This window comes from Dermochelys coriacea, chromosome 3 (assembly GCF_009764565.3).
Source record: "Dermochelys coriacea isolate rDerCor1 chromosome 3, rDerCor1.pri.v4, whole genome shotgun sequence".
Taxonomy (NCBI): Eukaryota; Metazoa; Chordata; order Testudines; family Dermochelyidae; genus Dermochelys; species Dermochelys coriacea.
This window is the reverse complement of record NC_050070.1, coordinates 56500296-56523816: the sequence shown is the minus strand read 5'-3', so window position 1 is coordinate 56523816 and position 23521 is coordinate 56500296. Positions and strand designations below refer to the sequence as shown.

The window sequence follows — 23521 nt, the reverse complement described above, 5'->3', positions numbered from 1 at the left end:
TGAACTCTAGGGTACAGATGTGGGGACCTGCATGTAAGCCTCCTAAGCTTACTTTTACCAGCTTAGGTTAATACTTCCCCAAGGTACAAACTATTTTACCCTTTGCCCTTGGACGTCCACTGCCACCAAACGTTCAACTGGGGTTTACTGGGAAAACGTTGTTTGGGAATGTCTTTCCCCAAAAAATCTTCACAAAACCTTGCACCCCCCTGCCTGGGGAAAGCTTGATAAAAATCCTCATCAATTTGCACATGCGACCACAGACCCAAACCCTTGGATCTTAAGAACAATGAAAAAAGCATTTAATTCCTTACAAGAAGAATTTTAATATAAGAAAAGGTAAAAAGAATCACCTCTAAAATCAGGATGGTAAATACCTTACAGGGTAATTAGATTAAAAAAACAGAACCCCTCTAGGCAAAACCTTAAGTTACAAGAAAGGCACAAAGACAAGAATATTCACTCTATTCAGCACAGTCTAATTTCTCAGCCATTTAAAGAAATCATAATCTAACGCGTATCTAGCTAGATTACTTACTAAATTCTAAGACTCCATTCTTGTTCTGTCCCCAGCAAAACCATCACACTAACAGACCCTTTATTTCTCCCTCTCTCCAGCTTTGAAAGCATCTTGTCTCCTCATTGGTCATTGTGGTCAGGTGCCAGTGAGGTTATCCTAGCTTCTTAACCCTTTACAGGTGAAAGGGTTTTTCCTCTGGCCTGGAGGGATTTTAAAGGTGTTTACCCTTCCCTTTATATTTATGACAGGGCTCGAACGACCCTCAATGCAGCAGCCAAAGGAGGGTGTCTCATCAGGCCCGAATAGGCCGAGCTAGAACCATGGGAGGCACAGTTTTTATGTGCTTGCCAAGGGTCCCAGTAAGGCCATTGAGAACGTGGGAAGGACCCAAAAGGCTGCCCCCACCAAGGAGGCTGGGTGGCAGAGGGGCGGTACGGCTGAGGCCCATTTTGGAAATGGATACCATAGGGTGAATGAGAAGAGTGACAGGAGACTGTCATCTTGCTCACTGTGACTCATCACTCAAAAATGGGAAGGCATGGCATGATGTCACCGACATGTTTGGAGCTCTGGGTGGATTCATTCCCCGGTAAAGGTGAGTCCAGTGCATCAGACACCAAAAGATCTGTCATGTACCAGAAGTCGGGCAATGCCACAGTCATCTGTTCCAGTAGCAGTTGGCAGAGCTGAGACATCTGCACCAAAGGAGTTGGTAAGGTGTACTTACTGTGCAGTCCACCAGTGCCTGGTGTGCCAAGATGGAACAACTGTCAATGCCTGCACCAAAGGAGCCTTCCCCAGGGTGGATCCTCTAGTTTTCTCGCACTCACTCAGTACTGATGAGTCTTTGCCTGTGCCCATTGGGTCCTTAGGCAGCCCATAATATTCTATTGGGACAGTAACATGTGAGCTCTGGGTACCGGATTTAGACAGCTTTCGTGCCATCGGTACCGATGATTCCAAGTGAACTGGAGAACGTTTTCAGCTCTGTCAGGGCTTGCTGTGGGGATTCACAGCAGCCCTTTCCTTAGAAGCCTTGTGAGACTGGCTCATGGATGACTTCTTCGGCTCACCTCCCTTAGATGTAGAGGGTTGCAGTGAGAATTCCCACCACCCGGAGTCTTGGAGCGACTCTGAGGGTGGTTGGAGGACTGCTTCCATTAGGAGAAGCTTGAATCTCAGTTCTCTCTCCTTTCTGGATCTGGGTTTCAACTGCTGGCAAAAACTACACTTGTGTGGGATGTGGTTCTCTCCCAGGCAGCAAACGCACTGAGAAGGTCCATTAGTCACTGGGATAGATGCTTTGCAACAGAGACACTTCTTGAAACCCAGTGAACCTATCGGGGGGGGGGGGGGGGACGACGACGGGGATTTGAAGAAAAACAAAGTTTAAAGTAAAGTGTTTTTTCGGGGCTAAATAAATAAATAAAAGATAAAGGAGTGAAAAACAAAAGAGTTCTAAAAGATAAGAGAAAATTAGCAATTTATAGAAGCTAAGATGGACAGACAGCTAAAGCTCAGTCTCTAGCCAAGGGCGTTGAGAAGGAACTGAGAATGGTTCGCCCACACAACGCAGTTAGCCTCATGGCAAATCACCAGGGGGATGGGGAAACACATGCACAGGCTGAATGGACACTGCCACCAAAATTCTCCTATCAGCAGCACACGGATGCAGACACACCTTCAATGGAGCACCCATAAGGACACTACTCAAAGAAGAATACAGGTTCTACCACAACAGTCCCATGCATGAGTGCGAATGCCTTATATACCTCCTATATTTGTGTACAGTGTCAGTGTTCTAAATGTTGAACAATGTTTTAGGAGGTTATGATTTTTTCAATCTATACACACCGTCCATAACTGGAAGAAAATTCAAAAGAATGACAAAATTTGAATTAGTGAAAATTCCACCAAATGGGTCTGTATTTATGGGCTCCAATTCCCTTGAAATTAGTTTTAAAAGGTGTTAGACCTGCTAGATGGCTTGGCTGGAATAGCAGTGCCCTTTCAGGGGAGATTTCTAAAGTTCTTTTCGCGAATACAGACTAACACGGCTGCTACTCTGAAACCTTAGAAATCTTGCTTTACTAGAGGGCAGAGGCTTGTTGCCTAATCAAAGTAATGCTCTAAGAAAAAGGGATAAAACTCATGCCTCTTTGCTAGTTGTGTGAAGGTATCTTTACATGGCTTTGTAGGACAACAGTAAGAGTTTGAACATGCTAATAATCAAAATAATTATATAAAGAGGGAAAAAAAAATCACACAGCTAGAGGCACTAGCTCTTTTTACGTATGTGATCAGGGAAACAAGGTGTAGAAAAGCCTGTGGCTTGTTTTAAAATGTCTGAGTTCCTTTTAACAAAGACAATTAAACACTCTGCTAAATCCCGGGAAAGCTACTCTACATTACGAATAAAATCAAATGTACAAATCTGTGCACTGTATTATAAAACGTAGGCTGATAAAAAATTACACTAGAAAAGAGATACCTCCAATTTGCTCTTCTCGGCAGCAGCTTGCAGAGAAGGAGAAGGTGCCAAAGGCTGAACAGCATCAGAGGAGGACATCTGTACAAAGCAGATGAAAGGGATGAGAAAGGAACCACGGCAGATTATCAGAATTAACAGACTATAGAAAGAGCAAAGGAACATATGATTTCATTTTTTTCGCCCCCAAGATACAGAAGCACTTTGGGGAGAAAAAAATCATACAATATAGAAAAACAAGGCAGGCGAGAAAGCATTTGCATTTTGGTCTTCTGAATTTTACTTATGCTATTTCTAAAAGGAAGAGAGGTTTGTCAGGTAACAGTGAATGATTTATAATGAAATTCACAAGAATATAATAAGAAAATGAACCTGGATAAGATCACATCACAGGAATGAGAAAAATAATTAGGGTTCATCCAATGTTCAATTTTATCCAATGTGACTGTTGAAATATTAATGTCCTGAAGCATGAAGGCATGCTGTCCCATGGGGGAGTGCTTTTGTTCTTGTTCACTGTAACAGAATATTTATTTAAAGAATACAGCAAAATAACCCTGAAAGTTATACATTAATTAAAAGTTCTAATGAACTGTTCTCTATTTAAGAACATGCTAAACAGAAAAAGCTGTGAGTTTCTACAAAGCAGCATCCTAGCAGTTGCCAGACCTATTACAAAGCAATTTATATATATTCCTTTCTAAACATCAGTGTGTACGACCACTATTACCAGCACTGTACTTCCAGAACTACCAAAGATATGAGACAGTTATATATGCCAGAGGCGATTTACACATGAAAATGGGATTTGTCTAAAAGCATTTTCATACATCTTCCCAATCCATTTCTTTGTGTGTACTTGATCACTTTAATAGAAGCATTATCCTTCTACTCCCTTTACAGAAAAATGCAACTGAAATATGTTTACTAAATGTGCAGTAAATCTTCAGAGCTATAAAACTGACAACTCTGTATTTCCTATCATCATTAGTATCCACAAGGAAAATTTAAAAATAAATTGAGCTACAAGTACAGGTCTGTATGTACTGTCAAAAAAACCCTGATTTAGATATGCAGTGTTGTTGATTCCAGGATAACAGAGGGAAAAGATCAGTGAGGTAATATCTTTTTCTGAACCAACTTCCGTTGGAGAGAGAGACAAGCTTTCGAGCTTACACAGAGCTCTTCTTCAGGCATGGGAAAGAAGAGCTCTGTGCAAGCTCAGAAGCTTGTCTCTTTCACCAACAGAAGTCGGTCCAATACAAGTTATTATCTCACCCACCTTGTCTCTCCAATATTTAGATGGCACTTTTTTTTTTTTGCACTAAATCTTTGACACAGCTTCTTACAATCTAGCTGAAAACTACAGAGAAACCCCTTGTTACATCTTTAGTGTTGCATGTTTGTTATAGAAGATCCCATGAGTATTGTTGTAGTTAATTTATGCATGTTTTGAACATAAATATTCACTATCTGTATATATAAAGGCCCTGGAAACGTGCTTTTGCTCTGAAGGTTGGTGCATGATGTTCCAGAAAAGGGTTTTTGTTTTTTTTAATAGTGTGTTCAGTAGTTTCAAGAAGAAATTTCGCACTGGGTTAAACTTGTAGAAGTGAAACATTTATACAGAAAAGTCAGTATTTTTCTGGTTTAAGTTTGTTATAGAATCTACTAGTGTTACCGTAAGAGGTACCTGAGACTCTCCCCATGATCATGCAGTAAATTTAATCTTATGCTTATAACTTTGTTGCTATGGAAACAGTGATATATCCAGCATTTTGACTTTACCACATTAATTTCTAAAATGAAGAGGGGAGGATTATTCACTCAGCCTTATTTGAGCATTGTTTAGTTACCAAATCTTTTACCAAACTACAAATTATGTAAAACCCAGATCGTCAAGTCTTTAGTCTGATGTGTAAGTCCCCCCCATAATTTACTAAAATAATTTAAAATCTCATTTCAGCTGTGCTTTCTGGTTCCTAGACATAAATTGTTTTTAGTTCCCTCACACATCTGTCAGACGCAGATGCAAAATGTGGGTTAGGGTTTTTTTCTTTTTTAATTGCAAAATAGGAGTTTTCTACATTTGAAAGGCTATTGAATAAATGATGACGACTATTGGCCAGGCAGTATCACACATTCAAATAATGCAATAGAGATCAATGACTTTTTGAGGCCATCATAGTCTATACAATAAACATATATTGCACCATTAGCCCACTTGCTTCACAAGTTTGTTTCCTCACTTACATACCATCTGTCAAAACAAAGATATCAGAAAGTCAACAAAAGGCCAAACATACAAGTACTGTGCCTACATAATTGGCATAACAATTTTAAACTGAAGTATATTACAATGCACTTGGAATCAAACATTATGAATCTAGTTTGCCTACAGCTGATTCAACAGTTGTCCATTGTGACCTTGCTTCTTCATTCTTTGGCAAGATTTGGCTGTCTGACACTACATTAGCTGTATCCAAGCAGGAGAGGAATGCCCAATATATTTTAACTCCTAGGTCAAGCCAGCCACATACAGCATGTACTTGTGACCCTGTAAGATGCACAAAAGGCCAATGTATAGATCCTAGGTCCACTCTTAGTGAAGCTGACTTCGTAATGCAAAGCCTCACCAGTCCATGAAATGCCTAGGGTATAGACCTGTCCATCTTTCAGTGTTAACATCTTGGAGACCAACACTCTTCCTAACAATGGAAGTTTAAGATGTGATATTGTAAATGACGGTTTAAGAGGATTTATCTTTCAGTCTGGTTTCTCTCTAGGGCCTGTCAGTCTAGCTCAGTAGTCACCAACCGGTTGGTTCCCTCCCTACCCCAGCCTCACACCGCTCCCGGAAGCAACCAGCGCAGGGATCTCCCTCCAAGCACTACTTCTGCCTGCAAGCACCACCCCCACAGCTCCCATTGGCGGGGAGAGCTGTGGGGGCTGTGCTTCCAGAGAGGGGTAGTGCTTGCAGAGCCATGACACACCCTACTGCAGGGGCACATTGGCCCTTTCTGGGACCGGTGTGGGGCCAGGGTAGGCAGGAAGCCTGCCTTAGCCTCACTGCACTCCAACACTCTGCCCCAGCCTGGAGCTCCCTCCTGCACCCAAACTCCCTCCTAGAGCTTGAACCCCTCACCGCCTTCTGCACCCCAACCCCCTGCCTCAGGCTCAGCCCAGAGCCCCCTCCCACAGTGAACCCCTCAGCCCCAGCCCAGTGAAAGTGAGTGAGGGTGGGGGAGAGCAAGTGATGGGGGGGAGGGGAGATGGAGTGAGTGGGGCAGAACTTTGGGGGATGGGTGGGAGAGGATTCTGGGTTGCCCTTAGATTTAAAAAGTGATCTTGGGCATAAAAAGGTTGGAGACCACTGGTCTAGCTGATCAACCTAACATAAGGAGCTCTTATTACAGGGAATTAGCATGGCAGAACACTAAATGGTCCCAGATCCAACCCAGCCAAAGAAATTCTCAATGGGAAGTCTTCATGGCATTCCTGGTCCTTTCCTTCCCCTACTACTTCCTACTCTCCTGTCCCCACAATACCACAGCACTCTGGACTTGGGAACCCTCTTGCATCCAAAGAGCTCCAGGCTTTCCAGAGTCCAAACCTGCACATTTATTAATCCTGTTTTTAATCCACCTGTTGATCTTGAGGTGCTGGTGACTAGTGTGCAATCCCTGTGTATGGAACTATTCTTCAGTGGTTTCAAGCTTATCCACTGAAGGAAATCTTTCAAAAGGTGGACTGAGGCAGTGGGCTGTCACCACATCTTCCTTGTAAGGTACTGTTGGGTTTTCATTCACTACCAATATACATTTGAAGTCTTTAGGGGATACTCCTAAATCATGGGCTGAGATACCAATAGTATGTTCAGCTCTTTGAGGACTGGCAAACTAATACCTAGATATTATGGTGATAGGAGCTTTGGAAACAGCCAGACGCAGCCTTGTTTGGCAAGGGTTGAGTGATTTATGTTTAGCCCAGAGGAGACAGTGATACCAGCAGGTGGGTAGATATGACTATTCCGAGAAACTTTTGCATTACTAATTATATTGTTACGGAATCCATGAAGCACACACTGGCCATCAATATCTAGAATAACTGATGCTTTCTTAAATTTTTAAGAATTACAAAGCTAATTAAGTACTTATTCTTCCTACATTTCTCAAAAAAAGGCAATTGAGATCAGTTGGATCCTCTCTCTTATCGGTCTTCAAATTTTGTCAGGATTACATCAAGGAAGGGCCTTCAGTTTGGGAACTATTTATAGACCTCCCTAGTCATATTTCAGACATCTGTCAGATTTCCACTGTACACGTTTTCAAGCATTTGTGAATCATCTAACTAGAATCAGTTCACTTTCAGCAATTCAAACCTCCTCTTCCCACCCCCATTAGCTCTTCCTTTTCAATCTCTTATTGGACCTTATTGGTGTATCAGATATTCTGCACAGGACATTATAGTAAGGAATTTTAAAAAAAAAAAATTACCCAAAACATTTTTGCATCTAAAGAAAATTCCATGAAATTAAGATTTTACACTCATCTACCCTTATAACAAAGATTTCTTGGTCTACTAAAAGATCCAAATGTATAGGAATAAGAGTGAATGTAGTAGAGCTCACTATATTTCAGTTTCTTACTTTGTGACAGTTTTCATTTTTCTCTCTAGCTGAAAAACACATCTAATAACCAGGGCAAACTGATTGCTTTGAATTGAAACTACAGTACTGCACAGTTCTACCATGCAATTACAGATTAAATAGGTATACCTCTCAGGTGAAAAGTGTATAATAAAAATTCTTGGTACCTATTCTCCTTTTACAGTTTTGCCAAGATCTCTGCAATAAACCTTGAATTTAAATAAATAATTTTAGTTCAAATAAAATAAGATGGAATTTTAAAGTTTCATTACAGAAGTGAAATATTCTAATTTTTTTATTTTAATAAAAAAATAAAGTACGTTTCTACAATACCTTGTAGGATTCTACTTGAGTTTTAAATTGACATTATACTGACCTAGTGATGATCCCAGGCGGAATAAATGAGAGCAATATATAGCCATACAAATGGCTATTTCTAAACAAATAGCTATAAACATGGGTATATAAAGGAACTATGGCAAAAGCTTTTATTAGCGGCTTACAGCTAGTTTCTTCCATTAGCAAATCACATGCTATATTTTCTTTTGATTTATTTTGAAAAAACAATGTTAAGAAAGAACCCAGCAATATCAGAGTATCACAACCCTTTATTTAACTCTTCTGATATTGAGTGTTAACCAGGTAATTCATACACCAAGTAATCCATAAATTTATCTTTTAAACATTTATCAAACCATGGATGGACCTCATAAGACCACAGAAAAACCTTACCAAAAATGCTTTAACCACCTAAGGTGGAGTTAGGAGTTGAACCAAACAAGAGTGCCCTCTAGTGGTCATTTTACATATGCACAGTTAGTTTACGGAGAAGAGATTCTCTGTACTTAGAACACAAGTAAAATCTGTTAAATTTTAACTCGTTTCTAGTTAATTATATTCTGCAATTAGACTTCTTTAGCTGAATGATTAATTAGTTCAGGCTTTTCAGACATTTAATAGTAAGATTAAAAAATGCTCCTTTGCACTACTAAAGTATTTAGCCACACACCCAGAACAGTAGACCCAAACTGCTTGCAATCTTTAAAAAGCGGTTACTTACCTTCTCCTGTTCTTCGAGATGTGTTGCTCATGTCCATTACAGTTAGGTGTGTGCACTGTGTGCACAGTCGTTGGAAAGTTTTTCCCCTAGCAGCACCCATGGGGTCGGCTGTGGAGGCTCCGAGAGTGGTGCCTCCATGCCGGTGAATATATGACCCTGACAACCCAGCACCTCCTCAGTTCCTTCTTGCTGGCTACTCTGACGGGGGGGGGGGGGGGGGGGGGAGAAGGTGGGCAGGTCTGGAATGGACATGAGCAATACATCTCGAAGAACAGTTACGAGAAGGTGAGTAAATGTTTTTTCTTCGAGTGCTTGCTCATGTTGATTCCAGTTAGGTGACTCCCAAGCCCTATCCCGGAGATGGGGTCAGAGTTATGGAATCACAGAAGCACAGCTCTACCGAAAGCTGCATCATCTCTGGCATGCTGGGTAATGGCGTAATGAGAAGTGAAGGTGTGAACCGAGGACCATATCACTGCCCTGCAGATTTCTTGCATCAAGACTTGGGCCCTTCTGGAACGCACCATTAGTGCCAGAGCAGGGACTTTAGCTAGCTCATAGCACATCTGGATGCAGGACGTGATCCATGATGAAATCCTCTGAGATGACACCAAGAGTCTTTTTATCTGATTTGCCACTGCCATGAACAGCAGGTTCGACTTACAAAACACCTTTGTGCTCTCGATATAAAAAGGCTAGCATCCACTGAATGTACGGTGTGTGAAGCCTCTGTTCCTCGCTACTCACATGAGGCTTAGGGTACAGGACAGGGAGAAAAAATATCCTAGTTGGAGTGGAATTGGGAACAACCTTTGGAAGAAAGGCTGGGTGAGGCCTAAGCTATACCTTGTCCTTGAAGAAAACCACATAAGGAGGATCGGAGGCGAGGGCCTTCAACGCTGAAACCCTCCTCTTCCTACTTGCCACCATTTGGTTGGCAATCCTGAGTTGGAGCCCCCAGTTCAAGTAGACCTTTCAGCAGAAAAAGGTCCAGTTGTTACAGTCCTTGGATTTGGAGGTAGGACCCTGCTGCTCCTGTCTATTGTGCTTGTTTACCATGGCTGCCACCAACGAGCAGGGCTGCGGGTATGTGTAAAGATATTTGTACCCCCTGGAGGGAACAAAATGCTTCCTTTCAACTCCCTTGCCTCCATTCTTCCAACTGCAAAGGGTCTGCCACAGGGTCTTTGTGTTGGCCTATATAGTTTTGATGGGCAGAACCACCCTTGATGGACCTTCCAGGGCCAGGATGTCCACCATTGGTTCCTCTGGCTCCACAACCTCCTCAGCCTGCAGGCCCATGTTGTGCACTACCCTTCGCAGCAGGTCCTGGTGGGCACGGCTATCTATAGGGGATGGTCCCAAAGCAGAGGTCCCTGCAACCACTTCATCCGGGGAGGACAATGATGATGCCAGAGGAGTTACAGGGTCTTCATGGCCCTCTGGGTCCATGGGGACATCCTGCACAGCCTTTCCTTCCCTGCTGACCAGGGTCCATGCTGATGGTGGGAGCAGGCTCAGAGGGTGGCAGGGCAGAGTGCACTGGAGTCACTTCAGAACCCCAAGCAGCGGGGTGACTCATCAATGCCGCAGGTACCCGTGGCTCTCACCTCCAAGTAGAAGTCCTTGAAGAGGTGCCCTGGGCCCAGTGGTATGCCCATTGGGTCCAGAACGGGCCATTGTGCAGGCACTTGCCACGGCCCTGCAGCCACATCTAGACACCTATGGTCTGATCTGGGTTGGCTACGCCTGGAGTACCAGGACTCTGTCTCCTAAGACAAAGATCTGGAATGTGAAGGCAGTGCCCATCGGAGCTGCACCTGTGATTGGTGCTGGGAAGCAGTGTTGTGACCGGGAGCACCCACAAGAGATCGAGTAATGCTGCAACACATGATACTGGGAGTGGGACCTCTGCCTCACTAGTGACTGGTGCCGCGATGGAGAGCAGTGCTGCGAATCAAAACTGTGCCACTTGGTCGGTGCTGAGGACTGGTACCATGTAGATGTAGTTGATTGCATCAACATCGTGGGCTTGCCTTGAGACTGTGTAGCACGTTGCAGTACCGGAGGCTTCTCCCAACAGACAGGGACATGGCACCATCATGGCGATTAAGTCCCTGGAGGCCTCGAAGATGTTTGGGGTGGCCAGCAACTGGATGTCCTCCACCACCTAGTCCAGGGAGTCCACGAGCACCAGACTCGACAGCCCCCCTTGCAGGGCCAAAGTCAACAGTGCCATCTCCTGGGCTGTTGGCACTGGGTGCTCCTCCCCAGAACACACACTGGTGGTGCTTTTAAGGTGGCTGTCCTTGGCACAGGAGATCAGCCCCCGTCCTGTTTGCGATGCCGCTTCTGTGGCACTGGTGAATGGGAGTGGTGCTGCGCCACCTCTGCTGGCCTCAGTGCCAGGGAGCACCAGTGCCAAGGGTCTCTATGCCCAGAGACCTTCCTCGACACCACTTCATATATGGAGGTCAAAGCACTCCGCATGGAGGAGCTCAGTGCTGGATCCTACCATGCCAAAGCTGGCTGGGGACGAAGAGCTGCCTCCATCAGGAGCTGCTTCAGGAGAAAGTCTCGCTTCTTTTTCTCCCTGGACAAAACCCTTTACAGATTTTGCACATGGTATGTTTGGCTGCAGGGTTTAAAACCTTAGGATCGAGGCATGCCCTGAGCCCCATAGGGAACAGGAAAATTGGGATGCAGAGAACCAACCCCCCACTCCTACACTAACACTATAAACTAACAACTCTTAACACTACCAGACTACAAAACTACTCGGAGAAACAAGGAGCATTTGTAATAGCAAGTCACCACAGTTCCAACGACCATCACTGGCTGTAAGAAGGAACTGAGGAGGCGCCACTCCAGGGAGCTCAACAGCTGACCAGACGGGTGCTGGTAGGGGAAAAACTTTCCAGTGACTGCCTGCTGCACGAACACACCTAATTGGAATCTACCCGAGCAAGCACTCAAAGAAGAACTGGGGTTTATGTTTAAAATGCTAAACTGGTACCCTCTTAACAAATAAGTTCTGTGAGGATTCAGCGACTTATCTGCTTAGTTTACTGAAATTTTAAATTTTTTAACTGCGGTCAGCATTCCAGTGCCAATACAGCTATTGCAGGAAGATGAACTCTATTTCCGACATCTCCACATCTAAATTTCAGCTGCAGTAACAAGTTCTGCTCTCATTTCCATCATTGAAAGCTGGGGTTGCATAACAAAGGCAGAAACTTCATTATTGGTAACATAGAATACAGTTGGGAGAATACAGTTGACTTTCAAATTCCAGACATTTTACAGGTCAGGGAGTTAAATACAGCTTTACTTGGAAACTGAGCAATTTTTATCTGAGAAGTAGTGGGAGACGTACACAGAACCACAGTACCGTGTTTCCAGAATCACTCAGTTTTCACTCTTATCTAAATAGTATATTGGTAATAGACATACAACTAGGATCATACTGTAGTATTTGCTTAATTATGAGGTCTCACCTATTGGAAAACTTTTCGAATACTATTTATATTGATACAATTAAATCCATTAATGGCTCTCTGAACAAAGAGCTGAACAAAGAAATACCAAGACTGATCTAGAGACATTTCCATCACAAGAGTAAAGCATGTAAAAATTAAATGTGGTGATCCTACCCTCCTACAAAAGTTTAGTAAGTCTTCAAACAGCTCCCTTTGAATGTTACAATTCCCCCTCCCCACCTCCCAAATATACTTGTGCCTGTTTGGGGCGTTGTGCCGTTAAGTTGTTTTGGTTCTGTGTGTTTTTGTGTCTGTTTTAAAAAAAAAAATCAGGTATTTCTTCAGTGCAACTTCTGTCATGATCAGATTTGGGGATGACATTGTCAGGACTTAAGGTCCTGCAGCTGCACCTGCTCACCATTCCTGATACCTTAATGAGCCGGTAGGTGCCTGATGGATTGCCCTACATGACTGGTTGAAGTTAGCAGGCCAGTTCTTAAGCTCAGCAGCAGCCCGTTGGCTACTCAACGAATATACCCACGGACATTCAGCCTCCCTGTGCTTGCATCTTGCCAAGCCCTGCTCCTTCTCCATTCCTCCACAACTCCGGTCCAGATCCTGCCTGCACCCAACCTTCTCCTCAGCCTGTCCCAGCTTTGCTACTGCCTCAGAGCCAGCCATGCTTCTTCCTTCCCCAACTTCTGGTAATCCAGTTCCGACCCTCAGCTCTAATTCCTGACTCCAGCTCTCTCTGTCTCCCAACCCTTGGCTATGGCATTCAGACTCTGACTCCAGTTCTGACCTTCAACTCTGCTTCCTGGTTCTGGCCATGTCAACCCCTGGCTCTCACATCCAGACTCCAACCACTAGGTCTGACTCCCAATCTGACCACGAGTCCTGAGCGCCTACAACCTGGTCTCCTGACAGACACGAACCAGATGGGTAGTAGACATGCAAGATACAGCCTAACTGTAAAATAACCTAGAGAAGTTTCAGTAATGGAAGACTCCAGGCTATGAGGATAGGCTTAGTGCTAATGAAAGTAAAGTCCTACAGCCAGTAAAAGGAAATAAACTGAGTTAAAACCAAGGAATCACTGCATTAAAATGTTTGCCTCCTTAATGCATCTTTAAACTTTTATATTAAAAAAAAGTGTCAGAGTTAGAGTTACTGGACCCTTTCTGGTTTCGTGGAGTACACCATTCCCAGGATTCAGACCTCTAGCTGTCATCTAGCTCCAGGTGGAATCACAAGATTATCCCATTCTCAGATCAGGCCTTGGGTTGCACACATTGGTACTAACCAAGACTACCTCAGTAGGTCCAATTTAAGGTCAGACCCTGCAGGCGTGTTCCCTCCAACTGTAACTGCTGTTTTATTGAGATGGAACAAAAGCATTTAAGAGGCCTTAAAACAAAAACAAAAAAAACCTGCATACATACCTAGCTTTTCCCTAAGGATTACCATTCCCTGGATCTGGGGGCCTCCAACTTCTTTAGACTCTCTCAGCAGCCTCTGTGTCAGCCTGTCACCCTAGAACAGGGGTGGGCAAACTACGGCCCGCGGGCCGGATCCGGCCCCTTGGGGCTTTGGATCCGGCCTATGGGATTGCAACCGCCGCGGGCTCCGCGCTGCTCTGGGAAGTGGCTACACCACGTCCCTGCAGCCCCTGAAGCTGGGGGTGAGAGGGCAGAGAGCGCCACATACTGCTCTTGCCTATGGGTACACGCCCCAAAGCTCCCATTGGCCAGGAACGGGTTACTGTGGCCAATGGGAGCTTCGAGGGAGGTACCCACAGGCGAGGGAAACACTCAGAGCCCTCTGCACCCCACCCCCGCGTGCCACACAAGGACATGGTGCCAGCCGCTTCCCGGAGCGGCATGGTGCGGCGCGGGGCTGGGGCAGGCAGGCAGCCTGCCCGGGCCCCGGTGCGCGCCACTGCCACCCCAGAGCCGCTCTAGATAAGCGGCGCCGGGCCAGAGCCTGAACCCCTGCTGCACCCCAACTCCCTGTCCTGAGCCCCCTGCCACACCCCAACTACCTGCCCTGAGTCCCTTGCTGCATCCCACATCCCTCCTGCACCCCAACTCCCTGGCCTGAGCCCCTCCTGCACCCTGCACCTCAATCCCCTTCCCTAAGCCCCCTCATACACCTCACACCCCTCCTCTGCTCCAACCCCTTGCCCCGAGCCCCTTCCAGCACACCACACTCCACCTCCGCACCCCAACCCCGGCCCTACAAGTGATTTTCCCACTCATATGTGGCCTTTGGGCCAAAACGTTTGACCACTTCTAACCTAGAAAGTTTCTGGCAAGTGCTCCCCACTACTCGTTAGCTCAAGAGAAGGCTTTTATAGCTATTTAAATGCCCTTCTGATCACCAGGCTCCTACCTCTCACAAAAAAACTTGCAACTTAATAGAGATGAAGGTCCTTGAAGCTAACACCTTGACCACTTTTTCAAATGTGCTAAGATTACTTAGCTCTATTGTGTTGCTTTTTTGTTTTCTCTTTCAGCTCCCTGTTAAATTAGATCAGCGGTTCTCAACCCATGGCCCGCATGCTGCCCAATTAGCACACAGCTGTGGCCCAGCTATGTCCTAAAGGCCACTGGGCCATGCGGCCGGGTCCAGGCTCCTGGCTGCCCAGTGTGGCGGGGTCTGGGCTGCCGCATGGCAGGGTCCGGGCTGCTGACTGGCCCTGAACAGCAGGCTCCCTGCCACCCGCCCAAGGCTCCACTCCTCTGTGGAGGAGTCTCTGGGCAGGAGACGCTTGGCATAGGGGTCTTGGGAGGAGGGGAGAGTGCACTGTGGTTCTCAACCTGCAGCCCAGGTAACACAATGATATATAGGTGTTTAACTGAGTTAGATCCATAGTCACATAGTAAATTCTAATAATCCACCATAGTTGTATAGTAATTTTACCTGACTTGAATAGGTCACACACAATGTTCATACAATCATTACACATCAATATTCATAGATTAATATTAGCAATTCCACATCCCTTGCAACAACCACTATACTGTGGCTGCTACAAAGGAGTGCGATTGAGATTGACAGGTTCACAATAATTTTAATAAGCAGTCTATTATGTAAACAAATTGAAACCCAGTGAAATAGTATCTTCGCAACTTCAATACTTTGGTTTTCAGAAATTATTTCTCAAATGAGAAATTAAATACCTGTTCACACTATCGACTTTACCTTTATATTGAAACCAAAATCATCATAAGATGTCACAGTAGGTTCACATAAACATCTGCTTTAAATTACAAGGAATCTAGTGCATTGGAAGTTGCCTTTAAAGTGAAAGGTAAAAATGGATACAATGCTTTCTGACCTTAAGTCACAAGACCAAAGTAGTCCCTTCCCAGAAGCACCTTCCTTAGTGACTTTCTGGTCCTTAACTCCACAACTCAGGGTTGCTTACTTTTAAAAGACTTTTTTCTGATCATGACTTTCTGATCATGGACTTTCTGGCCTGGCCCTTTAGAATTTGGCAGACACAAGTAACTGCAACCCTAAAGTAGCCATTTTGTAATGAGCTGCTGACTACATTTCATTTTCTCTTTTCCTGCTTGTAAGGATCTGTGATGTTTCCTTTTGTTACTTATTGCCAAGGAAATGGCATACTATCACACGCTTTTACTCTGAGAACAGCCATTTACCATGGAAAATGGTTCTTCTAGAAGTTTTGTCTGTATGTATCCTCAAAACCTGCCCTCTATTTCCAAGTCTTAGAATAATCAGATTCTTGAAACAAAGGAACTAAAGAGCAGTTGGAGTTGCACCTCATTACATATCTTCAAGTAAGTGGTCATAAGGACCATGAACATGCCACTCCAATCAACACCACAATCCAGAAATTTCTGGACTCACACAAAAATAACTACTAGCATGCACAAAGACAAATACTCAAAGGAAAACCCATAATCTGTTCTAAAGAATTTCATGTGGCAGGTAATCTCATATGATAAATTTCATGTAGACTAGTTTAATTTGCAGAAGTCAGAGGAGTTGTGGTGTTAAAGTCAGGCTTATAAATGAAAGCTAGTTACTATATTACCACAGGAAATACAATCTCTACAATAGATGCAATCTATAGAAAAATAAATCTTCAACAGCTGTACACTCCCTATAACTCCTCTAGATCAAGTGCCAAAACAATGACCACATTTTACAACAAAAAATTTAAAATAACCATAGGATTATCCATATTCCATAGCTTTATAAATTAATCTAAATCAAGAAGATAAAACAGATTTATGTATTCCGAATGTATATATTCTGGGGAAGCTGCAACAGCTTTCCACTTGTGGTCCTGAGTACAACAGATGGCTTTGCTGCTGCCATACCATCTGTGACCACCACTAACCAGTCCATTCATTGGTACAATAAAAATTATTTATAAAACTACTGCTTTCCAGTACTTTGATACATGACCCTTCTCACACAAAGCAACAGAGAAACTGACACAACCACTATAATAGAGTGAAACTTGCTGAACATCTGAAAACTCGGCTGGAGTTGGAAAGTCACCTTTCCAGAAAGTAAACCAGCTTCAAACCTTGACTTTCCATTCTGGATGCATATCACTCAGTTTTGAAAGCAACTCCAGAATCTGGTGACAAGGGAAGCGTGAAGGTAAAAAGTCAATTTTCTTGTCAAATAATGTTTTGCCAGGTGCCCATAAAGGTATCCAAAACTTTGTAAATTGATGACTTAAGTTTGCCTGACCCCGAATTGTATTTCGGATTTCCCCATCCTGGAAACATGACATACATTTGTTCTTAGACGTATATGTTCCCATTTAGCCATATTAGCCATATTAAAATGTATATTGTTTGCCTAAGCACAGATTACCAAGGGATCCAAATTACTCTGCATCAGTGACTTGTCCTCTTCATTATTGACCTATCTTCCCAACTCCATGTATTGTGATCAGTTAGACCCTGAGCCTGTCCCTGCCCCAAAGAGGTTATAGTCTAAATATACCCATACATACGCATTTCACCCCCAAGGATGTGCACAGTGTCAATGACCAGTTTTGCACAAGTGTAACACCATAGACTTGGAGTTTTCTCCCAAAATCAGGAATAAGTGTGGTGTTTTAGTGAAGGCAAAGGACTAGGATTCAGGAGATTAGGGTGCTGCTCTGAACTCTGACATATACCTTGTGTGTGACCTTTGGAAGAAGTTGCTTTGCATCCTGTGCTTCAGTTCCTCATTTGAAAATGACAATAGTACTTCTCTATCTCACAAGTATACTGTGAGGACAAATTTGTCAATGTTCATTAAATGCCACAGAAGCGCCTAAACAGTTTTCAGTCCCATATCCTTATTACCTGATCCAGCATTTACTGATTATAATTATAGCAAGTCTTTAAATCCTAATAAATATAACTTGGCTAGATATCGAGAGGCTCCCATTCTTCAGAGAAGGTACTTATTAGAGATTGACTAATTGCATGAGTACAATAAAGTGAACTCATCTGAAAGATTTTTTTTTTTTTTTTGGGAAGTTTGTCCTTTCACACCAGCTATCCCATAAATGTGAAAACCTATCTTTTTTGTGGTAGACTGGTTTCTGAATTAAGATAGTACCCAAAAAGCGTTCTAGGTACCTCACAACAAACAAGATAATATCTTTGTGACAAGGAGTGTATCTAATTGCTTTTTATTTTGAAAGAGAGGGGAGATGGGCAAAAATTGTGCTGATAAGGGAAGGATTGTTTTTAACCGTAACTACAGAAAATACAAGGACCTCTCCATAACATAGATCGTTGTAGAAATCCATTACATCCATGCCTAAAATCTGTTATTCAACTGTATCCTATGATTTTAAACTGAATAAAATTATTAAAAGCAACTAAATATCAAGGCTCTAAAATTGACACTCAAAATGCATTCAAACTTCTAGTGAAATTTCTTTATAATAATTTACCAACAAAACTGGACTTTGAATGAAAAGCCTATTTTTAAAGGTAAGAAATGTTGACATTAAGGAATCATAGCGTGCTCTCCAAAACACCCCTCCCCAAACAGATGAAGAGGATAACATATACTGACTTAACACTGAAATATAAAAGTTAAGGACTGCTAAATGATAAAATTAAAAGCTTTGTTAGTTATATTTTAATGATCTTTAGTTACACATAGTGAATGAGTATAGATGAGCTAACACTTTAGGCCAAGGCCTTGTTGGCAAAAGTGTGGTTTTGCCAATTCTTCTTTTACACATAATTGCTGATCTGCTTAAAATGATGTGACATTAGGTAACATAGGTAACATATTGTGCTGGAAGTTATGAGGTAAAACACACACAAATCTGTAACAAAGAAACAAAAAACAACTTTCTGGGAAGACCCAGGGCAGGGTGACATAAAATGATGTGAACCAGGAACGGCACACCCAGCAAGAAAAGTACATATGTTGTGTAACTCAAGCTTGCACATGCAACATACGGTCACCTAAAACCCAAAGAATTAATGTATTAAAAGCCAATTGGATAACAAGTAATCTGTTGTGGAGAAATGCAGAGAAGACTTAAATGGGCTCAACCTGGAGAAACACTGACCAGAAACTGACAGATGGGACTGAAGGACCAGATCAAGCAAGCAGAAAATGTGACAACTATCACAGAAGGTGGTAGGACTTCCCAACGTCCTGGAATGTGGTAACTTTTTCCCAACTTCTATCCCAAAAGGTTATAGCAGGACAAACCCCATCTACCTAAAACCTTTAGAATATGGAAATAAGTTATGGGAGAAAGGAATGTATATGTTTTCTGCCTTCGTATTGCCTATAGCACTGTTGATAACACTCCAACTTCATAAGATTTTCACTTCTATCTCCAATAGATACCCCAATTTCAAACTTGCACTCTAACGCAAAAATAAATAAATAAATTAAAATAAAAAAACCTTACTAGTGACCTCATATGCTTTTATATCAATTTCAAAAGAGCAGCTCATCTGACTGTCTCACATTCCATGCATTTGGGCAACTACTTTGCCACCTTCTTCGGGAATGTTAAGCATAAATCTTGTTTTAAAATGGTCCTTTAACTGTGTGAAATACCCTCCCTTTGGCCTTCATATCTCTAGCCTAGGTCTACACTATACGAGCTACAGAAGTAATTGTTAGTCCCTTTGAAGACCAGCCACTCGACATACTTGGTGATCAGCATTGTTGGATTTTAACCTTGGCTCTGGGAGGGGAGTTTGGTTTATAGTAGTTAGACACAGGTAAGAGTAGTTTAGTCACTCTGGAAGGCAGTGTGATGCAATGGATGAGACAGGATTGGCATGTTAGAGACTTGGGTTCTGTGCCTGCAGTAACCTTGGATAATTTTTCTGCTAATTTATTTCAAAAACTAAGTCTTCAGCAGCTGTCCCCTAACTGTCTTTAGGTTGAGGTTCATGACTAATCAACAAGGAGAATGGCACTAGAATTTAAACTGCACTTAGGAGGTAAGATTTTAACTCCTGGTCTCCTCTTTCCCAACTCAAGGAACTTAAGACTACAGGGCTATATGACAAGATCTATTTTGCCTCATGTTTTTTATCCTTCAAAGAAAAGTGAGACTACTAGGGGGGATTGGAGGCATGAAGGGAGGTGTTTCCAAAGGTAGTGATTTTTAAGTTATTATTCTCTCAATGTCAATTCATTTTTCATCATACCACCAAGAAAAAAAAAAATCCAATACTGCTCCAAGTTCGTACTCTGTGTTCTGGTTTTTGCCATTTTAATAATTTATTTTGTGTAAAAAAAAAAGAAAGATTTAAAGTTTCTATTAAAACTAAACTCTGAAACACAACCTTAACCGTATTATAATTATCTCACACACAAGTTGCTCACCTCTAGGTTTTTGTGTGGGTAGGGAAGTTGTCTGTCCATCGTTTTTTTACACAGATAATGAAGGTCAGTCTTATATGGCTCTGGACCAAAGGAATGTTTACTGTTATATGTCCATGTCTTTATCATCTATTTAATATTCCTACATACAGTACCTCCTCTGATAAGTACTTAGATGGAGAAATTTAAAATTGTCTAAGGGTAATTTAAAGCTTCAAGAAAAATACAAAGAATACTATCTGAATCATTGGAAGTATTGCATACTTACACTGGTGACACTGATTGCATTTTTGTCATAGTACTTCTTCTTTTCATATTTATCCCTGATGAAAAATTCTACAGCTCTGAAAACAGGCAGTTAAAGAAAACACAGTGAGAGGAAGAAAATTAATCTAAAAACTGGTTAATTAAGAATATTCAAACTAAAAGAATGACATTAGATTCTAATTCTCCAACATTTCGTTTCTGCAATTTTATTTAAGGTGAGAAAACAAAACCTGAACGGCTTTGGTTATTAATGAATGTGCTCAACCACTTTCAATGAACTTATCAATAGTAAAAACTCAGTCACAGCTACTTACTGCTTAGATTTCATATATACTTCTCTTAACAGCTTCATTTTCTTACTTTGAAATTATACTTCACGACAACATGAAAAATGGATATACAAAATAGAAGTGATTCAGTGTCCTGCCATCAAAACATTTTCACTCCATATTTATATTATGCAATAGGTTGTGAGCACCCACAAAGACTTACAACAACATACAATCCTGCAATAAGAATCACAATCATAGAAATAGAAGGCTGGAAGGGGCCTTGAAAAGGCATCCAGACCACACCCATGCTCTGAGGCAAGAGGACCAAATAAACCTCGGCCATCCCTGTCAGATATTTGTCCAAGCTGTTCTTTAAAAGTTCCAATGAGGAGAACTGCACAACCTCCCTTGGAAGCTGTGGCAATTCTCAGGGCTCCCAGGACTGAGTCATCTTGTTACCCCCTGCCTCCAGCAAAAGGGAGCCTCTCTTATGGTAGCTGGGTGTCAGCTCCTTAACGCGGTCAGTTTTCAGCCACTCAAAACACTCTCCTCTGGGCTATGCCAGCCCCAACTTCACCTGGCAGGTTAACATCGGTGCACCCCAATCCCCAAGTTGTTTTGAATTGTTCCCCTGTGATATATCCAGCCCCTGACACTGGCTACTCACAGAAATTCCAGATCCACTGCACCCAAAGGTGCAGTGTACTCCAGTTGGCCAGTTTAATCTTAAACCAACATGCATGTAAATGACAAAGCACTTGTGAGCACTTATAATTTAAGGCTTATTTAAGAGAGTGAAGATTTAATTAGAGGTGTAAGAAGGTGATGGAAACAACTGGTTACAACAACAAAAAAAATCATAAACCTGGGTCTAACTTAGCCTATTTTATTATACAGGAAAGGTAACTATTGATTTCTCCAGCAAGTTGCAGAGCTGACTGGTTTCACAAAGTACCAGGATCCAAATGTTTATCAAAGTCCTCCACTTCCTAAGGGGTCAATGAATGGATACAGAGTGCTTCTTCCTTCTGTTTTATACTGAAAACAGCCTTTTGTTTCTGATCATAGATTGGGAAAACAAAGAAAAAGTTTATTTTTCAGCTCCACATGGTTGATTGTTTCCAGTTGTCTGTCTGTTTTCCATCAAGTCTTCGGAGGTAGGAAGGCTTGACAGTTGAGCCTTGCATTAACAGCTAAATAGGGTGGGGTGACAACTTTCCTTACCCAAATGGGCCATCTCTGAGAATCATCATCTCATGGTGAGTAATTTCTACTCCAAGTCCATAAAGCATATTTTCCATAAAATTATATTCCTTAAATATTACCCATATATACATCTTGCAATTATTATAAATCTTGACAAGTTACAAGCTTTGTATAGCTATCTTGCATGTTACTCTTTATGAATAAATATCCCATCAGATAAGTATTTGGTGTAGTGAGTTGGACGAGTCTGAGATGAAAACTGTTTGCAAAGAACAGGGGACCCTTTCCAAAGGATCTCTATCACAGAAGCCTATTCCAGAGCTTAGCTATCCTTAAGACTAGAAAGTTTTTTCCTAATATCTAATCTAAATCTCCATTGCTGAAGATTAAGCCCATTACTTCTTGTCCTACCTTCAGTGGACATTGAGAAAAATTGATCACAGTCCTCTTTATAAAAGCCCTTAACATATTTGAAGACTTACCAGGTTTTGCCTCAGTCTCCTTTACTCAAAACTAAACACGCCCAGTTTCTTTAAAACTTCCTTGAAAGAGGTCAGATTTCCTAAACCTTTTACCATTTCAGTTGCTCTCCATTGGAGTCTCTCCAATTTGTTCACATCTTTACTGAAGTGTAACACCCAGAATTGGACACAGTACTCCAACTGAAACCTCACCAGAACCAAGTAGAGTAGGACAAAGTACATCCATGTCTTATACAGGACACTCCTATTAATATATCTCACAATATTAGTTTTTCACAACTGCATCACATTGACTCATACTCAATTTGTGACCCACTATAACCTGCCGATCCATTTCTATAATACTACCATCTAGCCAGTTATTCCTCATTTTGTAGATGAATGACTAGTTTAATAAATAATGAATACTAAATGAATACTTTTAATAAATTTTCTCTGGTTAATTTCAGACCAATTCTCCAATTTGTCAAGGTCTTTTTGAATTTTCATCCTGTCCTCCAAACTGCCTGCAATCTTCCCAGTTTGGTGTCAATCCACAAATTTTATACGCATATTCTCCACTCCATTATCCAAGTCATTAATGAAAATACTGACTACTACCAGACTCGGGTCCCACAGAGTCTCTGTCCTAACTAGATACATCCTTCCAGTTTGACAGCAAACTATTCATAACTACTCTGAGTATGGTCTCAAGTATGGCACCCACCTTACCGTAATTTCATCTAAACAATATTATTTTCCTACTTTGTTATTAGAACGTCATACGGGAATGTGAGAAAAATCTTACGACAATCAAGATATACTGCTTCTCCCCATTTATTAAGTCAGTAACCCTCTCACAGAAAGAAATTAGGTTGGTGTGGCATAATTTGTTCTATCCTGGCTATTCCTTATAACTCTACTACCCTCTAGGAGCTTACAAACTGACTGTTTAATAATCTGTTTGGTATCTTTCCAGGAATCTAAATTAGGCTGACTGGTCTATAATTTCCCAGGTCGTCTTTGTTTTCCTTTTTTTTTTTTTTTTTTTTTTTTAAAATGGTAGGTACTACATTCACCCTTCTCCTGTCCTCTGAGACCTCACCAGTCCTCCATGAGCTCTCAAAAGATAATTGCTAACAGTTCCAAGATTACCAAAGCTAGCTTTAGTATCCTAAAATCAATTTCCTCAGGCCCTTCTGACTTGAATACATCTAACTTACCTAAATATTCTTTAACTTGTTTTCCCCATTTTGACTTGGG

The 23521-nt window shown here is 42.1% G+C and overlaps 1 protein-coding gene across 2 annotated transcripts in view; it reads right to left on the bottom strand.

The window, feature by feature from the left end:
• The window catches only part of SMAP1 (small ArfGAP 1), a 225809-nt gene that overhangs the window by 144566 nt on the left and 57722 nt on the right, over positions 1-23521 (bottom strand). The window contains exons 4-5 of one of the 2 annotated variants that reach the window (XM_038397189.2): positions 20321-20396; positions 3012-3089 (exon numbers count right to left, since the gene is read on the bottom strand). In XM_038397189.2, the coding sequence (XP_038253117.1) occupies positions 3012-3089; positions 20321-20396 (154 nt within the window). The remainder of the gene's footprint in view (positions 1-3011; positions 3090-20320; positions 20397-23521) is intronic. The other variant, XM_038397191.2, reaches the window with a different exon arrangement.